At 39.3% G+C, this 13,443-nt stretch overlaps 1 protein-coding gene across 1 annotated transcript in view; it reads left to right on the plus strand.

Moving 5' to 3' along the window:
* The window catches only part of LOC147892276 (CASC3/Barentsz eIF4AIII binding protein), a 72,281-nt gene extending 69,609 nt beyond the window's left edge, over positions 1–2,672 (plus strand). Inside the window, exons 8-12 of the mRNA XM_087388035.1 lie at positions 271–332; positions 496–541; positions 856–923; positions 1,076–1,112; positions 1,486–2,672. Coding sequence (XP_087244161.1) covers positions 271–332; positions 496–541; positions 856–883 — 136 coding nt within the window. The 3' untranslated portion in view covers positions 884–923; positions 1,076–1,112; positions 1,486–2,672. The remainder of the gene's footprint in view (positions 1–270; positions 333–495; positions 542–855; positions 924–1,075; positions 1,113–1,485) is intronic.
* The last annotated feature ends 10,771 nt before the right edge of the window (positions 2,673–13,443 follow it).

Consider the following 13,443-nt stretch of genomic DNA (forward strand, 5'->3'; position numbering starts at 1 on the left):
ATACATGGGACATGGGTAGATGAGACTGGAATTGTGAAACAGAAGAAGGTAGAGGTCTTCAGAGTTTCAAATTACATGCATTGTATTGATGCAATATATAGTCAATCGTGTTTTCATTGTTATTTTTGGCTTGGAGCTTGCTATCAAACAGTGAATAAGCCTGAGAATTTGATGATGGTAAAGTTAGCAATGCTTTTCCATACAGGATTCTGGATATAATCTTTTAGAGTTTTATGTTTGTGATATGACTGAAATGAGTTTGATGTCCAGGCGGGAGATGAATGGTGCTAAACCTCCCAGTGCCAGCACATGGAAACCTCCTACAAGGACAGGTAAATAACCATCTTTAGCAGAGGCATAGTTTGTGTAAACCTCTGTTAAGAGACATCATGATACTCGAGGGCTTTCTATTCTTGGTGGCCTGAGCAGTAAATTGAGATATCAAGATTTTCTCAAGGACATTCTTTGATCTATTCTAAATTTTTTTCTAAATAGATTTTGGAAATGATGAGTTTGGACAGCGTCAAAGTAAGCCTAGAAGGTATGCACTCTTTGTGCTAGGGAGATTTTGAATCTATACTGCTCTGGTTGAGTTGTCTTTGTGCCCCTTTTTCTCTGCTTGTCTTTTGGTGTCACAGACTTGATATGGATGCCATATACACTCAGTAGTGCTTCTATTGAACATTTTTCTTGCGTCTTACGGAAAACCCTGCCGGAAAGGAAGCCCTTAAATAATGCATTGGAGAATTTGTAGAGCCTTTAATCTCCTGCTTCTCTATCGTTTCTTGTTTTGTAATTGCTAAGCAATTGAGACTATTTACTGACACGTATGAAATGTGGAACGAGTCCTGGCAGATATTCAGAGATGAACTTTGGCCAGTGAATACTGAAGACATGATGTTTTCAAATGCATGACAAGTGAAGTATGTGTACTTGAATCAAATAGCTGTGCTAAGTGTGAAGTTTTCAAAGTGCAGCTTTCCTGTCATTATTTCATTGTGATACAGCACTGAAGTCCTGTTTGAAGGTTTTATTTGGTAAAGATATTTAATCTTGTATCGCGGCAATTGTGCAGGCTGTATGAGTTTAGTGCACTTCAGCATTCACCTTTGGTATGCATTCAGACTTGAAATTTTCGTTCATGTGCTAATGTAATGAACTTAACATTTTGCCTGCCCCTCTGTCCTTCTGGAAACGGATGTGGGTTGGTGGGTTTTGGTGAGGAGCGTAATGGTGTTAGTTAGGAGCAAGAAAGTAGCACAAGGATTTTGTGAAACAATAGGATTTTGTTTGCTAGGAGAACTCCGGGCTTGATTCATGGTAATAGCTATTAGAGATGTAAATGACTTGAATCCTTTTCACTACTCACATTTTGTCATTTTGATACAAGAAATGGTGTGGTATTTAAACAGCAATATTAAAAAGGCCTTGTATCATCGTGATTCTGCTTTTTGACCTGTATGTAATTTCGTTGTTGACTTGCAGTTATAACATAGATGGAAGTATCTTTTTTCTCTGTGGTCATGATGTTCAAGAGGTTCAGGTAATGTGGCCAGCAAGGAGTCTAATGTAAGAGGCAGAAACACACCTGTGGCTAACATAAGTGGAATCGTGAGGATGGAGTTTAGCTGGTATCAGCAAATATTCTGCTTCATTTGCATGCTTGGACTGGCAACGGGATCTTCGGGCTACTTTATGGAGGCTTTTAAAATTTTATTTGGCAGCAGCTGGATAGTCAAGATATGATAGTTTGTGTTGAGTAATCTTCTCAAAGGCTTCCAGTGATGATAACAGTTGCATGCAGGAAGTCTGTGTCAGTTTATCAGAAGCAGCAAGGTATTTATAAAGGTCTTGGTGATAAGTGCACATGTGCATTGTCGAAGAGAATATGTTTTTTGGATTAGCATCAAAGTGACCGAACATGTTCAGTCGGGTTGTTTTTTTAAACATTTTGAGGTGTTTACAGATCAACTTCTCACGTAGTTGTGATTTACACTAGCAGTGTAAAGACATCTGTATGGAAAGTGCTGTAGACTAAAGTGGCATTGCACCCAATCCTTGCTTTTGCAGTGCCTTTCCTTCACAGGGAAGTTGAACAGAAGGTGGCACAGTACCAACCATTTTCTATTCACTTATATTTTGATTGGAAACATGTTTACTGTTTGTCTATATTTGAGCTTTGAAGACTATAAGTGATTCTGCTTTCTGGCAGGGTCCACTTTTCCTACATGCATTACACAACCGGATATAATTTTGAGTTTAATGTAAATGTTGCAAAAATATACGTAAAACTTCCCTGCAGTCAGTATAGATGGTTAGTTTTTTCAGAAATAAAGACAAGATCGTCTTTGACAAACTTCAATTGCGAGTTTTGAGTCATACTGAAGTCCTGACTTTTTCAAGAAACGAGTTTAATTGATCGCAGACTCTTTGTTCAGTAAGAGTGCACATCCGTAGTGCAAGGGAATGTGAGTTTTCTCAGCTACAGGAAGGGAGAAGGTGGCCTCTTGCAAGCTTGCAAACACAGGCCCACTGGTGGGGTTCAGAAAAGCATCACTTGTGGAGTAACCATTACAGTCTACTTCATTTGAAGTGGTAAAGCACTTCAGAAAGAGGCAGCTAGCCTGCAAGTGCATATGGAAGAGAAACATGTGGAATTAACTTGCCGAGGCAAATCTTTTAGAAAGAGGGTTCAAAGGGGAAATATACATTTTTTTCAGTAGTCTTGTGAAGAGGAGCCTTGCTTTGAATGTTCTTTTTTTCCCTTCAGCTAGTGGGTTTATACCATGCAGTTGACGTACTTATCTTATTTTTATCTCTTATTTTGTTGTTCAGGAGTAGCATTTGGCAAATTCGACGTTCCTCACATTGCTTTGTATCTTGATTTTGCTAGGCAAAAATAAAATTTGTAAAATTGGTGATTGAAGTGATCAGTTACAAATAGTAGGGGCTTAATAGCTGAAGGGGAATCGACCAAGCAAATAGAAACATTGACTACACAATATTTGGATGCTCCTAGTTTTTGTTGTTTATATGCATGTATCTACCAATCATGATCACAGGGATCAATAATGAACAATTTATTTGGTTTAAGTTGATTGTAGGAATGTTGACATTGTATTTCTCAACACTATAAGATGTTGAGTTTGGCAAAGACAAGTAGATATGCTAGGGTATGGTTTCCAAGTTTAGTGTTTTAGGTAGTGGCTTTATCTTGTTTTACAAGGAGTAAGCAATTCGCTCAACATTCCCAATTTGACACAAAATTGGAGTTGTGTAGATGCCATGTTCAAACTCCTAAACTCCCCAAATATTAAGGATCATATTTTTGGGGAAGTTGCCATGTTGAAAAGGTTTTTCTACCACCTTAGATGCTTATTGAAATGTCTTGAGTGTTAATTGGTGAAGGATAGGATTGTAAAGTTCAAAAGCAAATCGGCGGTGAATGGTTGCATGCTACATCAATGTGGCAATTCGACATGTCTTAAGTGTTTGCATGGGTTGTGGCTGTAGAAAACCATGCGCTCTTTCATGCTTGGTGGGAAGATTTGTAATTGGATTGTCTGATGCAAGCTTTGTGTCGACTTGACAATTTGATGACACTCAAAGGAGAACAGAAAGTGATTGAGCATCCTCTGGGAGGTGATACTCTTCTTTTTTATCTATGACTTCCGTGAGCTGTTGTAATGGCTTGTCCTTTACAACATGATTCGATGTACATGTGAGAATCCAATTTTTATACTCTTGCCATCACTAAATTTCTAATAGAAGTTTTAAAAATATCATCTCCACTCAAGTTTGATTACGTACATGTTTGTGATGCCTATCAAGTTGGATTCCTTTGTGCAAGCATGTTTTTTATGAAGACATTGGGTCATTTTGCAAGGACGAGGCATCAAGCCAAACCAAATAAGATAATTGATTAGCCTCATCCTTGAGTAAAGGGGCTCATACAAACTTGTAGAGTGGAAGGGCCTTTTGAGATAATCATAAGCATGTGATCAAAGGGGTATCTGTTCTATGACTGTAGGGCCATAATAGATACCAAATAGTTTTGCACCATGCAAAATAGCTATAGTTGTTGACAAGCAAGTAGAATAGGACCTGAGAGTTGGACGTCCTCAAAGAGGATAAGTTGAATAATAAGAATATGATGACTATAATTATGAGAGAGAAGATGATAACCACTAAAAAATTGATCACATCAGAGGATAGATTGAATGTAGAAAATAAAACACTAGGCATGAGAACTAAGAAAGCAGTTTAACCCTCTTCATCATGCAATATTTGGGGTACTCTTTGTACACATTTTATCTCTAAAGCTTCAAAAGAGAGAGGTACAAAATGGAGCCTCCAATAGATAGAAGTGCAAATGGAGCTCTAGGTAGAGCTCTAATTCTCTCTCTATAGCCCTCCCTCACTAGACCTACAATTTTCTCACTAGCACATGAATTGAAACTTTGGAAAAGTGCCTAGATGTTGCCTAAAGAGTATTTTGGCTACCCCTAGCCTCTCAAAAAATTCTTAAATACTCACAAGCTCAAATTGTTATCAATGGAGTTATGTTGCTACTCAGCATATACATTCAAGTCTAATGATTGCAGCTTAATTCCATCCCATGTCAATGCAGAGAAGGTAAGTGCTTGAAAATTGAAAGAATTACAGTTGCAAATGGTACACCCATACAAAATTAAGTGTGAAGCAAGATAAGCCTTTGAAATGTTGAAGTAGAGATTGGCGACATGCCTAGTACTAAGAGGAAATTACATGTACACAGAGTATGCCATCTAAAGTGTACTACGTCAATGTAGAGAACATATAAAAGATTACCATTTCTATTTCTTTATGAATGGTGTATTAAGTGATATGCCCTTCAAAATAGACATTTAGACGTTGGGACATGCTACATTAGTAACTAACATTCGCTAGATAGCGACTCTCACATATGGGTCCGGAGATATCCTAACTGGTGGAATGGGAGGTTAGGATAAGTAATCCTTATTGGGGTGTTATATAATGACACCTAAATTTTGATTATAACCATTGAATATGGCTATATAGTGGCATATAGGGCTTAGATTAGGTAGACTCTAGGCAAGGTTTCCTACTAGAGGCATGGTTGTACAATTGGACAAGCTAGGTCGAAGCTTCCCTCGGGGATTCCCTCATATGCGACATGGAGGTCTATTGATCTAGGGTTGGGTTGTGTGTCTTCCCTATGTCCTTTGATGGTCAAAGGTTAGCAGATTGCTCCGTTGGGTGGTTTGTTTCGAATGAAGCACTCAGTGGATTGGTTCCTAGCTCGTGGTTCGATGAAAATGATATTGGTAGAAGATTCAATAGTTGTCTTAGTGGTATCCAAAGTAGATCTTCATTGGAAGAATTACATGAATGAAGACAGCTTTGATTCGTGATGGTTGTGTTTTCTTGGTTATAGTTTGGTTTGATAGTGTGTGTGTGTGTGTGAGATACATTTACTACTCAAAATTATTGTGTTGCGTGTGCGTGCGTGCGTGTGTGTGTGTGCGCGCGCACACACACACACTCTCTCTCTCTCTCTCTTTTTGTAGCAAGATGCGATGTGCCTCATGCATTGAATGGAATAAATTTATTTTATTGAGACTCATTGAATTTTCTTCATTGCAATGCTACATCACTATGTCCATGCAATTGGTTCTATTGTTTGTAATGACAAACTTCTAGACTCATAGATTCCATAGTTGTCCTCATGTTTCTAGTGCCATATTTTTCCAACATTTTTCTTTGTCTAGCATGACCATGAGGTGCCCTCCGTGTTGAATCCAATAATGTTCTCTCATGAAAACTTCTTGCATGCAAAGCACTACCCGATGAAAGTAATCTGTCTCCTATTCCTTTCGCCATCTTCTGTTTATGAACACAACTATACATCTGTTTCTCCATCTCTCTATCTCTCTGTCTCTCTGTCTCTCTCTCTCTCTCTCACACACACACACACACACACACACACACACACACACACACACACACACACACGCACACACACACACACAAGCCAAGATCAAAATTGAAAAGACACACCAAACTACTACAACTTCAAAATGGTATGCATAAAAAACGTGGAGAATGCAATGCCATTACAATTGGCCAGGACCAAGTGTGTGTCATGGGTTGTGATGGATCAGACTCCAACCTATAAATATTTTGAAAGTTCAATGAACTTTCTTTGTCAATACCTCAACAAGACGGATAAATTACTCATGACATACATCTTGAACGAATTCTTTTTACTTATTCCACAAAACACGTAAGGTGGATCACATATCGATTGCAATCTTTATGTGAACATACATCTACAAAACATATTCCTTATCCATAGTACTAATCTAGAGTATGTGGTTTAGATTTGCTATGACTTCGTCTCTTTGCATGAGGTTTGAGTTATTTCTCCTCTAAAATTTGTTTAAATATCTTTACCACACACACACACACACATATATATATAATTTATCTTTGAGTAGAATCTTAGAGTAAGTATAAATACCCTTTTTCTTTTCTTCACAATGGTACCATAGTATAATTAGATGCTCTAAGAGTTATGTCTTTGCTCTATAGCTTTGTCATGTTAATGATTTTCTATAAACAAATTGACTCTACTATGGTTTGGATCTTTCATTGTTAAGCTTATTGAGAGCAATATGAGGTATTTAAAACCTTTGAAAACTTATAATGTTGCTTCAATTTATTTGGAAAGGCCAATATATCCATAGAGCTTGTGCTTATGGAGCGTGACAATAGGGTGGTCCAAACATGGATCCTTTAGTTCTCCATGTTTTAAACCTAGGTTGGTCCATCAATGATTTAAACCTTGTGTTTCTATTAGAGCATTCCATGTAGTCCCTATAGTCTTGTAATTGGACCATGGTGGTTTTAATTGGGCTGTGGTGGACTAGTTTTGCTTCTTTTTGAAAGTTTTTGACTTAGGAAGTTTGGCATTAGTAAAGATAGTTTAATGGTCTACCAAGAGATTATGGCAACATCCCTTCCATATGCTGCTCCTTCCTTTAGGGTGGCAGTTCTCTCAAATCTTCACATTCTTCCTCCCAGTGCTGTGGAGGTCTTTTCCAACATGCCCTTGTTGTTCCAAGTTTCCTTGTTGCATCCTCACTTGGTTCCTTCTGTGGATACCTAGTTTAGTCTTCTCTAGACCTTGTAATCAAGCTCTGCAGGCATTTATTGTTTCATCTATTTCTTCCTTCACTCATAAGTGGCATCTTGTTTTTGCTTGCTCCATGTCTGGGCCTTTATGGTGGAGCTCGACATAGTGAAAGGACGTGGGACTTCATTCAATTCTTATGATTTCCCCAAACAACTCCGGAGGTGCAAGTTTTGGTCTTATTGAGAGTTGGTGGTGAGGTGCTATCCTAGTGGGAGCTTGCTTGAGGAATATCCGTCTGCTCATCGTGTGTGTACTGGCATCCTCAAGGTGTTATTGTAGCTGTTGCTCCCTAGCTATTCTGTTGGGGGTGGTTGACATTCTTTCTAACCTAGGTTATTTTGGTCCTATGTTAAAATGTACTTGACCAAATGGTTGGGCCGCTTATGCTTTTGTGTTTCTATTCTTCTTGACATCAACACACACACACACACACACACACACACACACACACACACACACTTCTCCCTCCCTTGGTTTATATGGCCTTTGAATTGGGCCTTTGAATTGACTCTCTAAGGAGCATCAGCAAAAGTGAATAAACCACGTTAAAGGCATCACAAATACACATAATATAAGCACTCTTTGGGGGTAAGGAAACAAAACATGGAAAGGAAAAGTAAAATAGCGGAACCCCCCACATTTTACTGACAGCCAAAAGGACTCTTAGAAAACTGGGGAAATTTGCAATTCCTTAGCGATATTACCACTAATTATTTCGTAATGGGTGATGACCCATGAAGATATCAGTTTAGAACATCCTAAATAGTTCCCCTTAATAAATAGTATATATATTTAAAAAAAAGGGGGATATGATAAGGGGGATGTTGATAGATAGTACTACTAATATATCAATGGATTAATATCGATAATCCTAGAAATTGACTAACCTACGAAAAAAAGGGGGAACCCACCCTTGTACATGCACCCTTACCCCCCCATCTAGCATGGAATATTAATGGGTTCCCCCCCCCTCTTTTCTATACTACAACCTTGCATGGGATTCCTAGAAGGATTGGACATGCTAGGGTGGATTGACTAACCCTGACATGCTACGGCGGATTGACTACCCCTGACTTCTCCCATAGATTGCACCAAAATTGAGGAGACCTGCTAGAGGCACTGGGCTCGAGGCAAATGGACACTCTACTGTAGTCGAGGAGATGCTATGGACTCCTTGAAGGTAATGCCTAACTTCTAAATCGAGCCTCTAGTCTCCTGCCCCTTAGATCGGACGAATCACTGAGGGTGCAATGGCACTGTGAAGCCCTCCTAAGGCTGCTCTGGCTCACGGCAGTGATGGAAACCGGCTTATGGCAGGAACGAAGTAGGGCGGGTCGCTCCACAGCCCTTCATCTGTAGGAGCTCGTTGAATTTTCTTCATTGCAATACTATCACTATGTCCATGCAATTGGTTCTGTTGTTTGTAATGACAAACTTCTAGACTCATAGATTTCACAGTTGTCCTCATGTTTCTAGTGCCTTATATTTCCAACATTTTTCTTTGTCTAGCATGACTATGAGGTGCCCTCTGTGTTGAATCCAATAATGTTCTCTCATGAAAACTTCCTGCATGCAAAGCACTACCCGATGAAAGCAATCTCTCTCCTATTCCTTTCGCCATCTTCTATTTATGAACACCACTATACATCTATTTCTCCATCTCTCTGTCTCTCTGTCTCTCTCTCTCTCTCACACACACACACACACACACACAAGCCAAGATCAAAATTGAAAAGACACACCAAACTACTACAAACTTCAAAATGATATGCATAAAAAACGTGGAGAATGCAATGCCATTACAATTGGCCAGGACTAAGTGTGTGTCATGGGGTGTGATGGATCAGACTCCAACCTTTAAATATTTTGAAAGTTCAATGAACTTTCTTTGTTAATACCTTAACAAGATGGATAAATTACTCATGACATACATCTTGAACGAATTCTTTTTACTTATTCCACAAAACACGTAAGGTGGATCACATATCGATTGCAATCTTTATGTGAACATACATCTACAAATCATATTCCATTTCCATAGTACTAATCTAAAGTATGTGGTTTAGATTTGCTATGACTTCGTCTCTTTGCATGAGGTTTGAGTTATTTTTCCTCTAAAATTTGTTTTAATATCTTTACCACATATATATATATATATAATTTTTTTCTTTGAGTAGAATCTTAGAGTCAGTATAAATACCCTTTTTCTTTTCTTCACAATGGTACCGTACTATAATTAGATGCTCTAAGAGTTATGTCTTTGCTCTATAGCTTTGTCATGTTAATGATTTTCTATAAACAAATTGACTCCACTATGATCTAGATCTTTCATTGTTAAGCTTGTTGAGAGCTATATGAGGTATTTGAAACCTTTGAAAACTTATAATGTTGCTTCAATTTATTTGGAAAGGCCAATATATCCATAGAGCTTGTGCTTATGGAGCGTGACAATAGGGTGGTCCAAACATGGAGAACTAAAGGTGGATCCTTTAGTTCTCCATGTTTTAAACCTAGGGTGGTCCATCAATGATTTAAACCTTGTGTTTCTATTAGAGCATTCCATGTAGTCCCTATAGTCTTGTAATTGGACCATGGTGGTTTTAATTGGGTTGTGGTGGACTAGTTTTGCTTCTTTTTGAAAGTTTTTGATTTAGGAAGTTTGGCATTAGTAAAGATACTTTAATGGTCTACCAAGAGATTATGGCAACATCCCTTCCATATGCTGCTCCTTCCTTCAGGGTGGCAGTTCTCTCAAATCTTCACATTCTTCCTCCCAGTGCTATGGAGGCCTTTTCCAACATGCCCTTGTTGTTCCAAGTTTCCTTGTTGCATCCTCACTTGGTTCCTTTTGTGGATACCTAGTTTAGTCTTCTCTAAACCTTGTTGGACCTTTATGGTGGAGCTCGACATAGTGAAAGGACGTGGGACTTCATTCAATTCTTATGATTTCCCCAAACATCTCCGGAGGTGCAAGTTTTGGTCTTATTGAGAGCTGGTGAGCGAGGTGCTATCCTAGTGGGAGCTTGCTTGAGGAATATCCGTCTGCTCATCATATGTGTACCGGCATCCTCAAGGTGCTACTGTAGCCGTTGCTTCCTAGCTATTCTGTTGGGGGTGGTTGACATTCTTTCCAGCCTAGGTTATTTTGGTCCTGTGTTAGAAAGTACTTAACCAAATGGTTGGTTTGCTTATGCCTTTGTGTTACTCTATTCTTCTTGACATCAACACACACACACACACACACACACACAGGCTTGTGAGTGGTGTCTCTAAAGCTTTCGCTGTCAACGTTTTCCCAGGACCGACTTCAGCAACCCGCTTATTCTTGTACTGTAGAGAGAAAAACTCGATGCTCATCACGTGACTTTGTATTTTCACTGCCGCTGCTTCACTACACTCTAGCGGGGATTTTCTTAGCACGTCTGAGTAGAGCTACGGCCTCTAACATGGAGCCAACAGCTTATCCTAACTAAGCGTTAAAAGGTCGAGGCCACAATCATCCCACGAATGGCACTGATGCATAACCATGGCGGCCTCGTCCCTGTTGCAAGTTACCGCACACTAAACGTTAAGTTCTCTCATAGTTAGTAGTTTTACTTCCAAACGGGTCGCCGTTTTAAACGCTAATCTCTGCATCGGGTACCTGCGGATTGACGGCTACTTTGCTTGGGATATTTTACGTTGTTCTGTTCCGAATTCATCCACCAAAGGGAATTGATGGATACGCCAGCATTAAGCAATGTGCTATATTGTTTACCAGACGCTTTAGGATTTGAAGTATGCTCTGCTTCCAAAAAACGCGCTGGATCTGGGAAGAACCTTCTTTATAGACAGAAGCCGATAGCAACCCGCAGCACGGTTCAATGGTCCCTAGCGGCCCCTAAAGAACGGTTATAGGACTGTCAATTAGTGGTCACGACCTCCTGGAGGAAAGGAAACGTAACCTGGGTCCTTCCCGTATTCAAGGCTTGGATTGAGCTAAAGGAAATTCTATTGGAAATATATCCTGATGATTCCTCGAGGTATTCACGAATGCATCTCGTTTTGAGACTACGCCAGATATGCTAATGCATCTGTCTACTACTGTGGACTGCGTATAAATCTTAGAGACTCCGATCGCCCTAATGTTGGCACCTGGTATTAGAGTTAGTCGACGCTCGCTGGCACTCAAGCTCGATAACTCTCACTCCCGAGATAAATGAACGAAACTCTGTAGAGAGATTTACTGTACTTGCCACTGCACATCATGTACTATTAATCCGATTATTCTAGAACTAGAATACAGGAGTATTTATATTCAATACATTTACTTAAACGAAGTGTTGCTTTCATGATTCTATGGGTAGGACATAGATAACAATTGCGCATTGGCATTGAAGCCTATAGTCCCACCTTACATGATACTCATTTTCTTATATGCATGTGTGGATGGAGGGATGCAAGTGAGTTGATGCGCTTTACCCCTACGTTCATGGGAGAAACGTCTCAGTTTTTCTTATGACGACCCGGTGGTCACTTAGGATGAGAAGATCTGACACCCAGATCCAGGAACTTTTTGTGGCATTGCTGTTTCTTTTTGGAGATTGGCTAGAACATCGTTATCTTTGCTATCTTTTCATATATGTTAACTGAAGTCCTTCTCAATACTGTTAATGATAGGAGTTCTCCAACTACATGATATTCTACATCTACAGATTACTGAAAATGAAGCCTGCTACTGGGACACTTATGGAATATCAGCTTCAATTAGAAAATTGTATAGAGTAGATGCTCCTTTTATAATATGTCAATTTTGCAAATAGGAAATACCTCTTACTAGAGGTACTGATAGGGGTTTTCCCTCTATTATCCCACATGAATCCTCTCCATTACAGAGCGCTTAAAACTGAGCTTGATGCATATTCTCATGTTTATATATGTTCTGAAACTGTTGGGGATTGAAACTGACAATCTATGTTATGGTTCTTGATTTTATTACTCAAAGGCTTTAACTGATAACTCGTACTTTCTGTTATGCTAATGAAAATACCTTTTACTAGTGTTGGTGATTGGAACCCCCCTTCTATCTATCTGCTTGAAATAAAAATATACAGATCAATAGAAATGAGGCCTAATCCTGGAATTCCTTATAAAAAGCAGTCTCATTTTGGAAATGATAGAATACAGACTCTCCTTTCCTATTATCATAGATTTGTTAGTAGGAGTACCTCTTTCGAATAGGTACTGATAAGGGTTTACCTTCTATAGTCATATGGAACATTTCTATGATGGGAGGATTATAATCTGAGCTGGATGCTTAGTTCCCTGATTGTGCATGGCTTATAACGTTTGGGACAATAAAGTGATAAATTTCGATTTGAGTAATAAAGTCTCGATGCACATTTCCCTGACAAAGCTTGTGTCAACATGTTTGGGGAACCAATTAAATAAACGTGTTAACCTTTGAAAATTCTTTATGGAAATTCAGCTTCATCTTGGAAGTGGTTTAAAGTAGTTGCTCCTTTTCTACTCATAATTCCGTTAGTACTCATAAGCATTGATCGGGGTCTACCTCCTGGTGCCCTACATGAAAAGTCACTATGGCTAAATGCTAACAAGTTGAGCAAGATGCATATCTTCATGATTAAGCACGTTCTTTTACACTTGGAAAATAAATTTCTTGAATTCGGTTATGATTTTTAGTCATTACAATCAAAGAATAAATTGGAAATTGGCATCCACGCTTATGTAGATTGGATTGTGGCTGCCTGAGGGGATTATAGTTTGAAACTTTGCAGCCCTTCACATAACAACATGCAACAACAACCTCTTGAACATGAGGGACCAAAAGACATGGGTACCACACATTGGTACAACATATTGAGACCCATACTCTTCTCAAATGTGCAGGGGCCCTATGAAGAAGAGGGTCAAGAAGAAGTGGACCAGCATCTACACAACAAGGAAGACCAACAGTCGTAGGACACCAATCCTGACCACGCTACATGGTACGATGCTATCAATTCATTTCGAACGGTCGAGGATGTGGTGGATGTCAAAGATGGAAAGGAAGCTTCCACCTCACCCACTGCAGAGACATCACGGAGGTGTGAGCTCTCATCGAGCTCATCCAACGCAACTTTTAAAAGTGGTGAAGCGAGAATGATCAACATACACACAGCGGATACAGCAAGTGGGACTCCAACCAAGTACCATGCATAGACACTGATGCTGGTCTATAGCCTCAGGCGGATTCATTTTAAAAG

The sequence above is a fragment of the Dipteris shenzhenensis genome, chromosome 17, assembly GCF_047967505.1.
Source record: "Dipteris shenzhenensis isolate YYH24624 ecotype China chromosome 17, Dip_SZ_1.0, whole genome shotgun sequence".
NCBI classification, from domain to species: Eukaryota; Viridiplantae; Streptophyta; class Polypodiopsida; order Gleicheniales; family Dipteridaceae; genus Dipteris; species Dipteris shenzhenensis.